General features: G+C 43.1%; 1 protein-coding gene across 2 annotated transcripts in view; it reads left to right on the top strand.

Moving 5' to 3' along the window:
* The first annotated feature begins 3,039 nt into the window (after window positions 1-3,039).
* Window positions 3,040-17,770, top strand: part of ARHGEF7 (Rho guanine nucleotide exchange factor 7) — a 131,575-nt gene continuing 116,844 nt past the window's right edge. For both annotated transcript variants that reach the window (XM_062601687.1, XM_062601688.1), the window contains exon 1: window positions 3,040-3,219. In XM_062601687.1, the coding sequence (XP_062457671.1) occupies window positions 3,055-3,219 (165 nt within the window). In that variant the 5' untranslated portion in view covers window positions 3,040-3,054. The remainder of the gene's footprint in view (window positions 3,220-17,770) is intronic.

Here is a 17,770-nt window from a genome sequence, read left to right as displayed (position 1 = left end):
AAGTCCTGACCTTGCTTTGGCATGAGAAAAGCAGAGGGCTGCATATCTGACTAAAGCATCTCATTGCTGCTCTGAAAGCAGACAGAAGAGGTATTAATAACTGAAAACGAAAAATGGGAAGTACGAATCCAAAATGAGGCAGAAGCTTTCTTCACCTGCTATTTCCTTTCTCTCTTTCTTTTCTCCCTGCTCTAAAAAAACATTGCTCATGGGCTAAGAGACCAAATAAAAATGTAGAAGTGCAATTTCCACTTGAGCACTTTCAGTTAGTGCCAAATATTACTGACAACTCATTTTATACTTATAAACATATAATATAGATATTTATATATATATTATAATATATATAATAAATAATATATAATATAAAATACAGGAAATAGTGCTGGTCTTAATTTCTTTTGTCAAATTGAGAATGGCCAGTTTATTTCTGCTGGATGTCTTGCCTTTCAACCACTTTCCGATCCATAGCAGAATTTCCCTTCTACCTCATGACTATCTAGTTTCCTTAGTAACTTCTTGTAAGAGTATGACAAAAGCTTTTGAAAGTCCAAAGAGATTGTCAAATCTTTATTTACTGAAGATGAGGCGTTCTAAAATCTACTAGATCTCTGCCAAATCTGGTTCATGCATTTCTTTCTCTTTTGTTCAAAAAGGGACCCAGGTATTATTAATTCCCTCCCAAAATCAAAATATGACGCTCTTGCTTGTTCAAAGAGATTTAAGACCTGCAAGCTTCTTAAACCTACATGTGGTCCATTCCTATCCTGTTTGTATGAGTTCAATACCAAAATTATTTTTTCAGTTTCGCACATATTTAAAAATTGGCTTATGGAAAAAGGAAGTAAAAAATCATGAGTTTCAATGCCTTCAGAAGGCTTTTAGATAGCTTAAATGTTATCATAAGGTACGCGTAAACAAAATTTACTATAAGCTTGCAAATTATTTTGAAGCAAAAGTGGGACCAAATTTAGGACATATAATAATCAGGACAGCCTTAGTGGTGAAGCAAGCAAGAAAGGAGAAGGAGCAAAAAATACTAATAACCATATGTTTTATCATTTGTGTTACTTGAAACCTCCCACTGCGATATAGGTTTCCCTGTGCTAGATGATGCAGATGCAAAATAGTGGTCAGTCCTAGGAGCTTGCAGTGTAAGTAGGCAGGACTGAGGCACGCAGGAGGAAAGAGTTAAAACAAGCAAGCAGTGCAAAGAGTATATGGATGGTCTGCATTAGATGCCTTAGAGATGGGAAAGTTTTAATTTTTTTTATTAGATACAGGGAAAGTTTGAGAAGAAAGGAATCTGGGAAGACATTGGCATGCTTCTAGATCTTTTGAGCATTTTTTTCCTCTGAAGATTTGAGAACGATTCCTCTGCTGTTGGCAAGTTTGTTTCCAAGTGTTCCAGTTAGACCATCCACATTGCTCAGGGACTGCAGCGAACAGCTGTGCTGTTGCCATCCTTTTACCAGTAGCCAAACAACTAGCTGTTAGGAAGCTTTCACTCAAAATATGTCCTTAAAGGGCACAGAGGAAAGCAGAAGTTTCAAAAGAATAGCAAATTTTGGAAGCACTATTACGCATTATGCATCAGAGTTTAATGAAAGCTGCATGTATTACAGATCAGGAGACTTAATCTTGGGGTCAGATCATCTCATGTCAAATGCAAAGGCAAAGGAGAAGCAGCTGGTGCTGGCCCACAGTCAGAGAGGGCACAGTGAACCCGCAGAGCTACCCTGTAAGCCGGTACGGCTGTTTCCCAGGCCATATAAAAGCCAAGCTGGATGAACCCGCAGCAGTACGCGCAGGCGGTAATACTTCGCATATGACTGCAAAACCAGAGAAAACAGTTCTGGGTTGAAAACGCGCTGTCTAGCGCGGTTGCAAGCACAGTTTTGCAAACCGGTGGCGGGCCGGCGTGGACGCAGCCCGAACAGGGGGAGGCGGCAGCTCAGCTGCGGCTGCATCACGTCTCGCAGCGTACGTGCCACGGCGGCGATGCTCACGGCGGCAGAGAGGCTCTGCCTCGCCTGGGCAACGCACGGCTGCTTTTAACACAGCAAAACACCCATTTCGAACGGGATCTTGTCTGAGCAAAGCCTTAAGGAACGGGTTTCTCCGGAGCAAAAGCAGAAAGGACGCTGATGCTTTAACCGGTCCTCTCGGATCACCCTTCCCAATATTTCTAAGCATTTACATCAGCTTCCCGAGCGGTGCCGTAAACTAGGACGGCGGAAACTCGTGGAAAGTGAGCCGGTGAAACACGGGGCAGGGAGCCGCGGGCGCGACGGCTGGAGAGGAGCGCGGCGAGGGGCGGCAGCTGCCGTGGGCCGCCGGAGCCTTCGGCCTCGCCGCTCGCGTGTCCCGCGGCGCGAGCGGACCAGCAGGCGTGGAGGAGATCTTACCGAAGCGCTCGCCCTCGGCCTACGAGGGAAGCCGCTTTATTTATCTACCTATTAATTAATTCGTTAATTATTTTGTTTGTTTGCGTATTTATTTATATATCTGTGCTATCTTCCGGACCGTTTGCCTGGGATGGGGGAGCCGGTGACTTCTCCTTGGTGCTCCGGGGGCTGCGGCGGACCCCGGGGCCCCCCCGCGGCTCGGGCGCCCCCCGCTAGGGGGCAGCGCCGCGGCGGCGGCGGCGGCGGCGGCGGCGGGGGGGGGTCGGTGGGTGGCGGGGGGGGGTCTCGGCGCCCGCCCCCCGCCGCCGCCGCCGCCGCCGGTGATGTCATGGGGCGGCGGCGGGGGGCGGCACTGCGGCTTCGCGGGCGTCTGGCGGCGGCGGGGCCGGGCCGGGCCGGGCCGGGCCGGGCCGCCCGGGCGCGGGGCGTCGTCATCTGCATTCACATGGGGGAGGCGGGGGCAGCGCCGGCCGTCGCGGCCTCGGCGTGAAGACGCGGCCCGGAAAAAAGAGCGGGTTGGGTGAGAGAGGGAGCATCCACACAACATTTAATAATAATAATAATAATAATAATAAAGCACTCGGAGCGCGTGCTCGGCGGCGCGCTGCCGCCGCTCGCCGGAGCGCCGCTCCTGCTGGCCGCGGCCATGAATTCAGCGGAGCAGACCGTTACGTGGCTGATCACCCTGGGCGTGCTGGAGTCGCCCAAAAAGACCATCGCGGACCCGGAGGGATTTTTGCAGTCGTCTCTGAAAGACGGCGTGGTGCTGTGCAGGCTGCTGGACCGCCTGCTCCCCGGCACCATCGAGAAAGTAAGTGCCGCTGCCCGGCCCCGCGGCACCGCGCCGCCCTTTGTGCGGCCGCGCCCGGCCCGGCCCGGCCCGGCCCGGCCCGGCCTCGCCCCGCGGGCGCGGAAGGCAGCGGCGGCGCCGAGCCCGGCCGCGGCGGCGGCGGCCCCCGCGGGGAGACCTGCCGGGGGGGGGGGCGCGGCGGGTCGCGGCTCAGCACCACGTCCTGGCGGGCAGCAGGAGGAGGAGGAGGAGGGCGAGGAAGGCTCAGCCCCGGGCGGCGGCGGCGGCGCGGGGCCCGGGCAGCTTGGGGGTGCGAACAGCCTCCCCGAAAAAGGGCTCCCTCCCTCCCCAGCCACAGGATTTTCAAGTGTTTCACGCGGTGTGTGTGTGTGGGGGGGGGAACGACAAAAAAACCCTCCGAAAATCCCCGCCAAGCTTCACTCTTTATTATGAAGCCCTCGCTCTTGAATTTGAATGTGTATTTTTGAGATTGGATTTTTTTTTTCTTTCTTTCTTTTCCTGCCGGTGCTATAAAGCCGGCTGGAAACTTGTCTCCGCCAACTGCTGGAACAGTCAGCGTCTCGCCGCACTTGGGATGCGGTTCCGCTCGTCCCTTCCGATGCTGGAGGGATATTTTATGATACCCAGCTTAGTTTGCATGCAGGCTGTTTCAGAATTATTTAGGTCCTTTAGTGCGTTGTAGCAGGAAAAACTCGTCCTTTTCAGATTTGGGGAAAAAAAAAAACACCCTCCTCCAGCAGTTCTATTCTGTGTTGTGTTTGAAAAACTATAGTATATCAGGTACATTTCATGTATTATATATACGTAGATAATTCTTTTTCTGTAGTTCTGATATAGAGAATTTTGACTTTTTTGATACTGTGCCTCAGCATTGGGAATGATGCAATTGTCTCACCGGGGCTCAGCATCCCAGCTTTCGTCCTGCCCGCTGGAGGAAGCGTTCAACCATGTAATGTACATCCCAGTTATTTTTTTTTCCCGTAATATATGCACTTGAACTGCGTATATTGGCAAAACTTTCCTTTTGAACCATACAAGGTAGTGAGGAGAAGATGAACGAAGGTCATCTGGTATGTTGATGGGAAAATTCCTTGCCTGAAAATAATACCGTATTTTTCAACTTTCTCAGTTTGCAGACCTTGCCACTACAGGCATTTAAGCCTGCTGACAGTGGGTTTTTGTTATGTTTGGTGGCTCTTTTTAAAGTAGCCCACTGACCCACAAAGTTGAAAACCAGTACGTTGAGCTAACTAGGGCATTGGACGCAGCCCTGGCTTTGGCTATCTCAGTTCAGTTCTTGAATTTGCTCTGTCCTGAAGTGGTGGTTGTTTTGTGTTGTACTGTAGCCCAGAGATCTTGGTCTGGAATAGAGATCTCACTGTCCTGCATTGAGTAGGCTGTTCCTGCCCCCAAAAATTTGCAAGCTAACTCAGAGATTATATGGGACTTGAGAAACCACTGGGGAGCCCACAGTGGTGTTGATGGATCCAAGCGGTAGGAGCAAACATGGCATATCGGCTGCAGAGGGGGAGTGTGGGTGACTCGGGCTCCTGCAGGGTGACAGGTGGAGCCAGCTGGGCCACCCAAAGCCACTGCTGTTTGCTGCTCTGCGCAGGAATTGCAGTTTGTGTAACAGAGCTGGAGGAGGCACGTATCTGCTCCTGGGGCGCTCACAGCTCTGGTGGGGCAGGTGCAAAATGCTATTTCATTCAGTACCCTGCAAACTGCAGCTCTGAAGTGAGTAAATGTCCTTTTCAACTGCCCGAGGTGACATATCTGGCAGCAGGGAGGATGTGGGGCTGTGGGCTGGAGCCACCTGAGTCATCTCAGCTACCTGAGCAGGGGTCCCCAGCTGCAAAGGCCAGGTCCCTCGGGGCTTCCTTTCCCTAGGCTCACTCTTGTCTGGTTAGCACCAAGTCTTAACAAAACCGAGTCTCAGCACAATATCTTACTAGTCCTCTGTGTGCAACTTCTTGAAGTGCTTTGGACTCCAGTCTTTGGGGCAGAAAAAGTGTTTCCCTGCATGTGGATGTCAAGCCTAGTAAAATGGGACCCCGAACTCAACTTGGGAAGCAGGCTATTCTGTATGACAAAGTAATTAAAGAGAGCATGATGGAAGTAAGCGAATAGAATAGTGTTTGAGTAGTGTTTGCCAACTTGATATACGTTTCTGAGTGGAGTATAATTAGGCATGGCTTTCTTAATGTAAATGAGTTTGTTAATGAAAATTTCACTTTTTTTTTTTTTTTTTTTTTTTTTACTATCAGAGTAACTAACGTCTTTGATGTTCAGGTAGGGATCTCTTTATGACACGAGCCAGAGGAGGGTTTGTGCAGGGGCACAGCTTCCCCCAGCCTACCCTGCTCCCAATGTGGTGTGCCAGGAGCTGTCGGTGGGTCTGTGCTGGAGGCTTACTGGGGTCTGGCCATCTGCGCCTTAATGGACCTTGTGGTGCAGAGAGGAGGGTTTGCATGTGGGCTGGGACGGCAGCTGAGGTGGGAAGGTGGCTTGCTTCAGTGGGTGGTGAGATGAAAACTGGGGCTTTGTGGCCTCTGAGCTCCCGGAGCTAGCGCTGCGTGGGGCAGGGTGTTGCACCCAGGGCCTGCCCACGGCCCCGGCCAACCTGCATTAGTCCATGGTCCTGTTCCCCTCAGGCTCTGGTTTAGTTAAATTTAGGGGGTTTGCTTATATCTGTGAGGAGAATTGTATTTGTTTTAGTGCGCCTTTCACGCTGCCTTTTCTAATTCTCAGACACCTCCAAGGGACTCGTGAACTCATTTTCTGCTCAAACTTTGTGAAGATTATCTTTCTGTAGATCCAGAACATGTGCGCATAATGATAGGTGGGAGACTGAAAGACAGAAAAGACAGCTGCTCTCTATAATACTTTCTTTTTTTTTTTTTGGGGGGGGTGGCTAATAAAAATGGATAACACATCCCTCCTTGTATTTCTGTTATTTTTCAATGCCGTTTTTGCTACTACTTTCCATTTATGTAGTATTTTTTTTGTACTGGATGTATTTTAAGTATAAGCCCTTTATTCTTTATTCATTCTGAAAGCCTACAGTTTGTACTGGACATTTTTGAACTCTAAGTGCAACTGACTTCAAAAGTGTCCAGTTTGAACTGTACGTTTTCAGGATGCAAAGTTGAGTCCACAAATTGAGGCTGCTTCAGTTCTCAAAATTATTTAAGATCATAACTTTCTATAAATATCTGATGTGAGCAGACTAACTCTTTGAAGACTAGCACAGCTGATTTTCCTGTAAATACACTGTAGCAACTAAAACCGAATAGGACATAAATAATACAAATTATAAAGAAGAAAGAAAGGTTATTAAGGTTTCTTCAAAGATGCTTCTTAGAAAATGCAATAAATTTCTTTCTTTTTAAAAACTGTTTTGAAAGAGGATTCTGTATGTACAGTAATGCAGTAATACATTATTTGGCATTTTGTCCTTCTAAAGCCTCTGGGCACCCTGAAAGTAATTAGTAAAAGAATTTTAATAAATAGAGGTTGTGTGACCATAAAAGGAATAGAACACTTGAAGGTCAAAAAACAGATTTTCCTTAAGTAGATAAAAAAGTGGATTTCAAGGCTGGTTAGCATGTTCTTCCTTTAGTTTGCTGTATATTTGTACACCATTTTTGTGCAGAATAATATGCAACTTGTTAGGAAATTTTGACTAAATCTGTTTATATTAAGTTCGTGATACATCTTGAACAACAACAAAACACAGGTGTTAAATTCACCAGATTCCAAGAATGGTGAATGAAAATAATTTGGAAAGTAATATTAGTACAGATTTTTCTCTCATTTTTTTGGCTTCCCTTTGGTATCATTATGATTCCTTTGCATTTCAAGAGAGAATATAACACAGTAAAACAAAATAGTTGGGTTCGGTAGTGTGATAGCACTGCTGGATAACTTTATCCTGAATATGGGAAGGAAACAAAGGAAGAACAATCAGTAAAAAGAAAAAAAATCAAAACAACCCCCCTCTTTAGCCCCCCAATCAAAACTGAAAAAAAAAAGGCAGTATTCTAAAGCACAGAGATTTTTAAAGCGCAGAGAGTACTGAAATGCACTCGTCGGGGATCTGTTTTATAGGACAGAGAACTGCACTGCAAGTTGCTTGAATGGAAGGCTCTGATTTCAAATTCCAGCATTTCAGCCCTCCACTATGAAATTGATTTACTTTGATGGTATGGGAGAGGATCACTGTGCAAGCATTGCAGTGCAGTTGTTCACTTCTTAGATGCTTTTCATTGCAGAGATCATTTTCCAAATAAATTTTTCCATCACAGACCGGTTTGACCCACTTTTGGCGTTGTAAATAGATATTAAAACTAGAGCGGGATTTTTCCTTGTCGTATTAGACTTTGCACTCTATTAAGTTCTGTTCTGTTGTACTTTCATTCTGCAACAAAAAGCACTATTTGGAGGACAGCTTTATTCAGTTAAGAGTCATGTTAAGGAAAAGGTGCTGGGGGAAGGGAAGGAATCCAGCCTCTGCCCAGCGATTTGGCACCATGTGGTCCCTGTCCTGCTGGGGAAAGAGGTGCTACAGGGGGTGAGAGTGGCTGGTTTTGCTCTTTGAAGCCCTCTGATGAGGAATTGTGCTGGATGGGCGGCTGGAGCGTAGCACGCCGGGGTTGTCCTCTGCAGAACAGACCATCGTCAACTGTTGTGCTGAGTGTAAGATTAAACAATCCAGAAGCTACTCTACTACATGTGGGAGGTTGATCCAAAACACAGCCGTTTCCTTTGACTGTTCCTGCATCACGAATGCGTGAGAGGAGCGGAGTGAGTCTGGCCTAAGGAAGATAAATAAAACTCTCTTGCTGGCTAAGACTCAGGGGGGAATACACAGTTGTAACAAAACTGTTCTCTGACTGGAGGTTGGGCAGCAAAGTTGATATTAATTTAGCCAGTTAAAAATATAGCATCAGGATTGATGGGAGAAAAGATTAGTATGTTTTAAAAAAATACCTAATATATTAATGTCATTCTCCTCTTTTAAATGTCTGAAGTCTTTGGCCAAAAGAGATACTCTGAATTTTAATTTAGGGAGAAATTAACTCTTCATGACTCAAGGCAAATGAGTTGCTCTAAATGAGCACAAACACGTAAAAAGACTCATATTCCTCCTGTTAGGTATGGCAGCTATCCCACTAGCTTTGTACTCTCAATAGGTATGAACATTTGTTGTGTTGACAAAGTTCAACAAATTATGTTCACTTGTCCCTGATTTCACATTGACATATCAGAACAAAATGTTTCTGGTCCTGTTGATGAGGATGTGACCTGAATGTGGTGTTTCCAGCTTTGCAGAGAAAGAAGGAAAGGAAGGTATTTGGGACTTAGAAATAATAACAAGCACTTGTTTTTATTACCTATTACCTTCACAGAGAGTGCAACATCAGCTGTGAGCTGACTGTCAAGAATTCAGAAACCGTGGTGAGCATCCCACTACTGGTACTGCAGTCACTCGTGAGAAGGCATTGCCGGGGCGGGTGGCATGTGAGCAGTCTGAATTTGGGAAGTGCTTCTGGCAGGATGGCTTTGCCCCTGTGACCCTGGCGAGGCTGCTGGGGTATGCCTGGCTGAATCAAAAGACTGTCCTGCTTTTGCTCATCGAAATCCATAGGGAAGAGGTATTGCAGAAACCAGTATTGCAGCAGTAGCAAAAGATTGTCATTGGACTAGACCTGGGAGACAGGAAGCAAAATCTGCATTTTTATGTCCATATGCTCCCCCCCCCCGGCAATAGTCCTTGCATACAGGCTCCCAAAGAGATTATTTGTGCTTCTGGGAAGAGTAATCCATGCTGGGCAGCTATGCCTGCTGTGGCTACTCAGTGAGCCCTGGTGCGTGTGCATCCTGACACGCCTGGTGGAAGTACCTGGAGGGCTAGCAGAGCACTCTTGGAAAACTAGCCAGAAAAAAATTGTTTAGCATGTATTTTCCTAGATTAGATTTTATTCTCATCAGTGTTATTGTTGGCTGCTTCAAGGGATCATTGGGTCTGTTAAGGAGTTGTAACTTAGCACATTAATCCTTTCACTTTGTGAGTACAGGAGTGCAGCAGATACACAGAAGGAAAGTAGTGTTGCCTCTTCCATTTACTCACTGGTTTCATAATTCTGGATGACTGATTTACCCAGAGAAACAGAGTATGCCAATGAAGCAGAGGACTTGTACCTGGGTTTGGTGTCTGTTCTTCCTTGAAAATTAGGATGCAGAAGGGTCTACACCGAGTTAAATAAGGATATGCCGGACCCAGAGAGAAGGGGGAAATCAGTACTGTTATTGATGATGAAACTGTTTTTGTGAGAAAAATACAGAAAGAAAATTTAGTTTTGTTGGTCTCACGCTCTTTAATGCCTTTTCCACAGTTGCTAGATATGTTCTTCTTGCATCAGTGTGTAATTGGGACAGCAGAGAAGGAATTCCTTAGGCCTCCAGCAGCCCTGCTGTTAACCCAGACCATCCTCAGCACACTGCATCTGTGTGTGGAAAGGCAAGAGCTTCGAGGTTGGCATCAGCAGTCTCCCTCTGGTTACCAAAACATGCTAGCAGTGGAGCACACCACATTATTCAATTGGAAATGCTTAAGGTTGTAATTCAAGCCTTAGAAAAACTGTAAATCTGGCTTTAAAATTGAAGTGTACAAATTATATATCTACATAAATGTGTGCATTTATATATATATGTATATGTGTACATGTATTTAAAATGTGGCTTTGAACCTCTGAAGGGAATCCAATACATATATTTCTTAAGTTACAGTTTTAGTTTATTTTTACCCAATGCCTGTGATTTGAAGAGAAGAAGCCTTAAAAAATAGCAAACACCACAGGGCTTGCAAAAATACTATAGTTGGCAAGATGGAAACCGCGTCAAGTCTTGCACGCTGGCTGGACTTTAGCTTGGCTGACTGAGCTTTACTCCCTGATCCTTAGCCAGTGTGACACTCCTGAACTCTTCATCATTTTGCTCAGTGGAGCAATGCAAGATTCTCCCCATATCTCTTAGTATAAAGCATTTGCAATGATTGCCCCAGAATGTCACGGCAAAGTCGAAGTGAGGTGGTTGGCTGCTTTTGTGAGAAGTTCTCGTAGCTCTGTTCCTCACTGCAGACCTTGGATATTTGGTGGGCAGAGACCCCTCTTATCCTGTGAAGCTCAGTTCAGATCTAATGTACGAAGTCTCTGTTTTCCTCCTCTGCAAGTTCTGTAGGAAAATCTTGGCATCTTGCCCATAATACAGTCTCCACTGTAGTGTTGTGGTAATCTAATGTGATATGTTCACACACTTAAAGGGAAAAAATAGTAAAATCACCATCCCTCCCTCGGCCAGCACCCCTCCTCCCTGATGCAGCTGTGCTGACAGAAACGTGCTTTTGTTGGCTATGTTAATGTCATTTGGGAAGTGGTACAGTTAGACTGGCAGAGGAATTCCCTCTCTGGCATATGTTACATCCACACTGAGGAGCTGTGCCAGCATAGCTTTAGCAGCAGAGCTCTTCCAGTGTAAACAAACCCTGAATGATTGGACTCCTGGAGCCCAGGCTCATGCTACATCAACACAGTGACACTATGCATTGTGCAGGAAACACTGTAGGGTTGCATGGGAAAGGGTGCAAAATCCCTACCCACCAAGCTCCCTTCACAGAGGAATGCCAGGAAATGGGTTTCCCCAAATATCTGCTCAGAGAGGTGCTCTGCAACCACTGCCTGAATCTCACACCTGGAGTAGCAATTCAGCAGTCTCAGCAATGTGATTCTGATAATATCTCATGGAGTTTGTGATAGTGGCACATTAAATGATTTCATCTTTCTCTTTAAAATAGCAAGCAAGTAAGCCAAAACATGAGATTTAGGAATATAAGCTTTCAGAATATAGGAAATGCTAGAAAAAAGGTTGCTCAGGCAAGTGTAACTTGACCTTCCTATATGTATATGTGAAATAGAATAAATATGCGTACTTACATGATAGTATTTCAATAGGACTCCTGCCTTGTTCAGTTCACAGGATGGACCTACAAAAAGATCATGATTATGGTTGCAAAGGCAACCTTCCATCTTGCATTTGCTGAATTTTAAGTGCTTGGCATTCTCTTAATATAATTTCATACATTTTCTTAATGCAGTTTTTGTGTGAAATACAAAAATATAATGGAAACTAATGAAAACAAAAATATTATCTAGAGTGTCATGACACCCCTAATTTACTGGGTTTGTATCTTTGGGCTTGATCAAATAGCAACTCCTGCAAGTCAGCTTAGAAACGTTGATGGGAATTTGATCAGGGTCCAAGGGAAGTAGCGAAAGTACATCACTTTCAGTGCAAAGTACATACTGTTTTCATGAACAGTGTTTAATACATGTGCAGATCTGAAAGGATGAGTTCAAACAGTTGTATCAGTCTTACAGTATCGTTTTTACAGGGGAGAATAAGGAAAAAAATGGTTTGAATTTTTGTATAAGACTCAACCAATTTATCAATGCTGTTACAGAGCTAGTTGAAATATTAACTGTAAGTTTCCTTCCCAAACTTAGCAGTATTAGCTTAACTTAGTTTCTGAGGGCTATTTCTAAGACAGGACTGAAGCAGCTAAAGCAGAGCATCAGTGCATTTGAATACAGATTGCTCGTCATGATGCCTAAATCAGCCAGGTGGGCTTTTCTGGTCATAAACAGAAAATTTAAAAGCATTAGAGAAATTTTTAGTGAGCCAAAGTGCCTCTGGTTCCAGGTGCTGTAACAGGGTGGAAGTCAAAGTAGTGGGGAGATATGGCTGATGAGATGGTGTGGCCCGGTCAGCAAGTAAAGGAAGGGTGCTGGGTTCATGATGGGTGAGATGAAGTTATCGGTAGAAGAGCAGAGCTAGATGATGGATTGGAATTTGGGGTTGGAATTGCTGGCTGTGAAGGTGGTCGGCAGATGAAAGGATGGGGCATAGTGATTGGGGGGGTGATACAGGATATACAACAGAAGAGATTCAGATGTGTGGCCTTAACTCACTTAAGGCTATGGAGTGAGGCAGTGGGATCTATAGATCCATACAGAGCTGCTGCCATCACTGATGGACAGGAGGCTTGGAAATCCCTATGCTGAGCAATTTTGTAAAAACTGGGTGTCTGCCACTTCTTAGAGGGGTTACTCTGTTGAGTTCTTTGAGAGAACAGTCAAAGGGCCCTCCTAAGTCTAGGACATGACTGGGGTTTGGGGCAATATGGAGACTTGCTCTGTTAAAGTCCAGTGTAATGTCAAGAACACAGAAGAACCTCTACTCTTGCCTTTTTCTGTGTTAACTCTTGTTAGCTTCAAGCAAGGGCTACCCTTCCTGGCATGTGAGAATTTTATGTCTTGTTTTAAGGCACTTATCTTCCCCTTGTGTTCTACAGAGAGCCATGGCACCTAGACAGATTCTTTTATGAACATTGGAAGTGTAAAATTCAGGCAGTCTAGTGCAAGACTTCTACGAGCTTAAGTCTCTTCCTGGATCTAGCTCTTATCTTCTCCACTGTCTGTACCTGATGCTGGGTTTTCACAGTTTTCTCATGTCAAAATATAAGTGTGTAGTACACAATAATTTTTGTATGTGTTACTATTGAAAAGTTTTGGGTAGTAGTTTTTATAGGCTGGGAAAAGTCAGTACTAAAGAGTGACAGTACCATAGAGATAGTATCATTGTAAGATCTGATGCTCTCTGTATATGCTTAAATTTAAAGCAAAACTGCATCTTACTAAGAATCCTGAGCTATGATTTTAGTTAAAATATAGAATACTGCTAATGTCATCAGCAAGATACACAACACATGAAGTGTTTGGGTTCAAGGGCAGAATGCTCCTCCTGACATGAAAGATACAGTCCTTCAAAAGGTAGCTGCAACTTCTGTTCTTATTGCTGTACTATCTTTGGTAAGAGCTTAGGACTCCATATACAGTCATTTGAGTGTGTCTGTATTCATTGATCATGCAGGGAGCTCTGCACCTAGGATAGATGCCTAGTGGTAGACATGATCAATGTCCCTCTACATGTCTCATTCTCTTTTGAATTTCACAGAGAAACACATTTTATGTCCTCCATGGCTGTAGAGTATACCAGTCTCATCTCTCTCTTTCTTTTACATCCCTGCCTCATAAAATTTGTGAGGGCAGGTGCTGTGGGAATGAAGATGGAGCAGGAGATCAGCATCAGTGTGTCTGTCCCAAGGGATGGGCACTGCTAAGCACAGGTAACAGAGCAGACAGAAGGCTAATACCGCTAGGAGAAGGGGTAGCGAGGGAGGCTGCAGTTGTTTCTGGATGGTGAACCACCTGCTTCTTCACAGCCTGAGTTAGAATTCCTGATTTCCTCTCCTGGTGAGAGTGTTTATCTCATCCGTAGCCTAAACATGAACTCTGGCGATAATCCTCGGTCTGCAGCATTTGTGGTAGAGGTGTTCACCCAAGTGATGGTCCGTACCACTGTGTTCACCAGAAAATCTGTTGCCCTTGATACCATTCTGCTTTGGCCATTCAGAGAGATGGGATGCTGTGGAATTGAAACGTGGCTGCTGTAGTGCAGAATATGATAAACAGGACCATTTATATAGCTTTGCCATACCATTCATTTATAGTATTTTTGCTGATTAGATTACAGTAATACGTTGTGTGGACAAGATGTTTTAAAACTTGGAGAAAAAAAACGTTTCCTGTTGTAAGACAGATATAGTGTAAAAGACTACAGGCAGAATCAGCAGTATACAAGAGAAATGATCAGGAACATTGTGATAGATTGACAGCACACTAGTCCACCCTGTCCCTACAGCACATGCCTTTATGGTGTCATTTTTCTGTAAAGTTCTTTAAAGTGCAGGGTTGCCTCTTTACAGGATGTTCCCCCCAGCATGCCTGCTTGAAGGCTGAGTCTTTGAACTGGTCAGAATCAAGCAGTTGTACTCTTGAACAAAACATGCTTAAGTGTCTGCTGCACGTATCTACTGGTTGTAGTTACCTGTTATATTAGTCAGTGCCTTCTTGTAATTGTGATAGTCTTCTTGTACAATAAACCATGTCAAACATATTATATGTCATTCTAGATTGATTGATTTTGTAAACTTATGTATAGTAGCCCTGCTGTTATTCAGTCTCTTCTCATTGCCTTCATGGTAAATCCCATTTTATATTTCAAAAACCTCATAAACTTCTCAGTTTTCACCCATCTTGTCAACCTGTTCATCATATATTATAAGTAAACAGCTAGTTTTTTCATGTTTGTAGTTGAAGAAGTGAGTCCTCTACTTTTCATTCATTTCTGGTATTTATTCATTACAATCGAAGGACTGCCTTTTTCTTCTTTAAATATATGTGCTATTTTATACATTCCTCTAATTTTTTCATATGCTTTCCCTGTCCAATAAAATAATGATAGCCTTTTTAATTTTTTCTAAGAAAGCCAATGTCAAACTTTTTTGATATTGTCTCTGCAGTGCCCTTTTTATGTATGTGGTATTGTTGATTAAATCATAGATTTAAATGGATCAGAACAGATGCAATATTTAGCTAGGTTCCATCTATTTGTATCCTGCATCATCCCCTATCTCCTCTTGATGGCATAAAGTATTCTTCTTAATAGTTACAGTGCATAAATGTCCTCGTAAACTATTTGTAATTTCTAGAACTATTCCCTGAGAGGTTAAATCTTAATCAGAACCTGTCCTCTTAGTGGTTTAAACTGTTGCTGCTCTGTGCATTACCTTCCACTTGTCTCTCTGAATTCCACTGTGGAGCCCCAATCCCTAATTAAAAGTCTGTCAGGTCCCTCTGGAATTCCTGTCTTTTCTAATTACTATTATTCTTTTTTATTTGTATTGCTGTAGCACATAGAGGTTCCAGTTGGATACTGAGGCCTCTTTGTACTACGAGTCATATAGACATGTAATAAGAGGACAGCCGCTATTAATGAACTGGCAGTGCTGGCCTTTGCTAGCAGGAGGATGAAATAAACACTGGGGAGGAAAATATGTAACCTTTTTTTTTTCGTTGGCTTTCTGTGCATACAGCCTACTTTTTATTAAATTATTTTGGATCACAGCCCTACTTTACCTACTTTATCCTCTCTTCTAGAAAATCAATTAGCATAATGAAAAACGTATTTGCCATTTTTCAGGTAGACTAATACGTGCTTGTGGTGTGCTTGCATTTATAATCTATTACATTCAGAACAATCTGTGAGGCTATAAATGTTACCTATGAGAGGCAGGTCTTCTAAGTTTCATATAACTTTATGTAAAGGATGTCTGATACTATAGGTGTGATGGTAACAATGGCTTGCTCCACTTAAAATTAAGTTTGAGCTTCTAACTGAGGTTCTGTTTATTACCCAGATCACCTATGTTTCTAAGTATATGATTGTCAGAATCATATTAAGAGCTCACAGGTAAATAACTTGGTGGATTTGCTTCTTTTATGGGTTTATTATACTTTTCTTTAAATTTCTAGCAGGATACACAGGTATTTTTATATTCTTTACCTATAGACCCCTATCTTCTGTTGAATAAAATGCCACTGTACCCACAGAGCTGTGAAAATGTAGCCTGTTTGTGTCATCACTCTGATAGAGCTCTGTTTTACTGCTGAAATGTGTTTTCTTATTTTGTGAGAGAAAAAACATTTTAAAAGATTTACTGAACTTTGGTTTATTTTGTTGAGGGAAGATGATTTTTAACTGGAAAGATGCATTAGAGTTTTGGTAGGGCTGAAATTTCCATGACATATATTTGATGTGTGTTTTAAACGTCCAGATCTGAAAGGGGACTCCTAGCAAGGCTAGGTTTTTTTTGGTAGTTTAACTATAACTGGAAGTTATTTTCTTCCTCTAATCAGGTGTCTCTACTTAGCTTTTTTTTTTGTTTTGGCCTATTTCCAGGTAAGGTGCAGTCTTTTATGAGATAGCATTTCACATGTCTGTGTCTCTATGATTACAGAATTCTGTGCTGAACTTGTTAGGGATTTGGGGAATAAGGACTGTTAGAGTCCTTATACCTGATTATATTATGAGACAAGTTTGTTTCTTTTAAGATAAATTTCTAGATTTACAGTGAGCTCTTGTTAGAGGTTATTCTTGTTTGGGGACTATAAGTAGTTTTAAGGTTTCTCAGTGTGAAAAGAGGCCTTGATAAAGTAGAAGAAGCAACCAAGAAAAAAAGTGGTGGGTGAAATAAAGGGATGAGGAAGTATGACCTAAAAAGGTAATTAAAGGAAGTCATTATGCACATAATTATTTTAAGAAAAAAAAGGTAATATAAATTGCAATTATATAATTATTGTGTAAGTTCTGGATGGTAATATGGAGGAGGAGTGTACTAGAAGTGTATACATAAGAATAGTAATATAGATCTTAAATCTTTCTACAGTGGATATTGGAATGATAAGCAAATATTGAGATTTCTTACTAGAATTGCTAATAGGTAAGTTAATGAGTCAGAGCAATCAAGAAGTATAACAAATGATCAGCATAAAACCAGTGTGAGAGGAATGAAGTTCATGTTTCCAGGAGGGTTCTGCTATCACTTGTATCCTTTCTGAATATACTGATATTCCCATTTGGGCTGATGTACTCATGCAGGACTTCCTTGAAACTTCGTTTACATTTCTGTATAGTAAAATAGCTATTTTTAACCCACAGCAGTTTATCATAGTACTGAAAAAAAATGAGTTTGTGTTGTGTGTGTGTGCATGCTTGAGGAAAGGAAACTCCTTCAGCTGACACTGTACCAATAAAGAGTGGCCTTCATTTAAAACTCATCTGCTTGTTTGGCATGGTTAGATCCTGAGCTAAAGTTACTGGAGTCTGCTGTTTTCTATGGTCCTCTCCAGTTGTGAGACCAGCTTTGATACCTTCTGAATTTTATGTTCAGGAGGCGATGGTGGCTTGTTTTAAATTTCATTGTACTGGGATCACTCAGTCATACTGTTGTATTTACTAATTTTTTGTGGTATCAAGAAGTCAGAAATATCTTTGATACTGTATGTGAGAAGGCACTATCTTGGTCTCAGCTTGATGCAGTGTTTAGAAGGAGTCAACCTTGTGTTACGTCTCAAGTGATATGGAGGTGTATTATGGTTGTGGACACATGTAGTCCTGACAGATGAGTGTATTTAACAGAACATCCTTCCTGATGTAACGTGTAATCAGAGGATGCAGTGTCATGCATTGCCACCTTAACTTCCAATGACTTCCAGTGCACTTTTGTGCTAAGCTTTCACATTCAGACAGAACTGTGTGCTCAGGGCTGCAGGTCTGTTTACTCTCGGTTTGAGCATTATTTTGTTTGGTAAACTGCTTCATAGAAATAAGTGAATTTATTGTGAAATATTGCTTATGCATGCACAGAACTTAAGTTATGGTAAATTAAGCTACTGGCACTGCAGGCAACTTTTTCTGCATACAGTCCTATGTTTTAAGGAGAAAGACAGAACTATAAGTCAGTATGAGTAAAGCTACAGTGAGCACATGGCTGTATTGGCAAATGCTTTTTTTCTGTAAGTTCAACCAA

This window comes from Rhea pennata, chromosome 1 (assembly GCF_028389875.1).
Source record: "Rhea pennata isolate bPtePen1 chromosome 1, bPtePen1.pri, whole genome shotgun sequence".
Lineage (NCBI taxonomy): Eukaryota > Metazoa > Chordata > Aves > Rheiformes > Rheidae > Rhea > Rhea pennata.
This window is presented reverse-complemented; position numbering and strand designations above follow the sequence as displayed.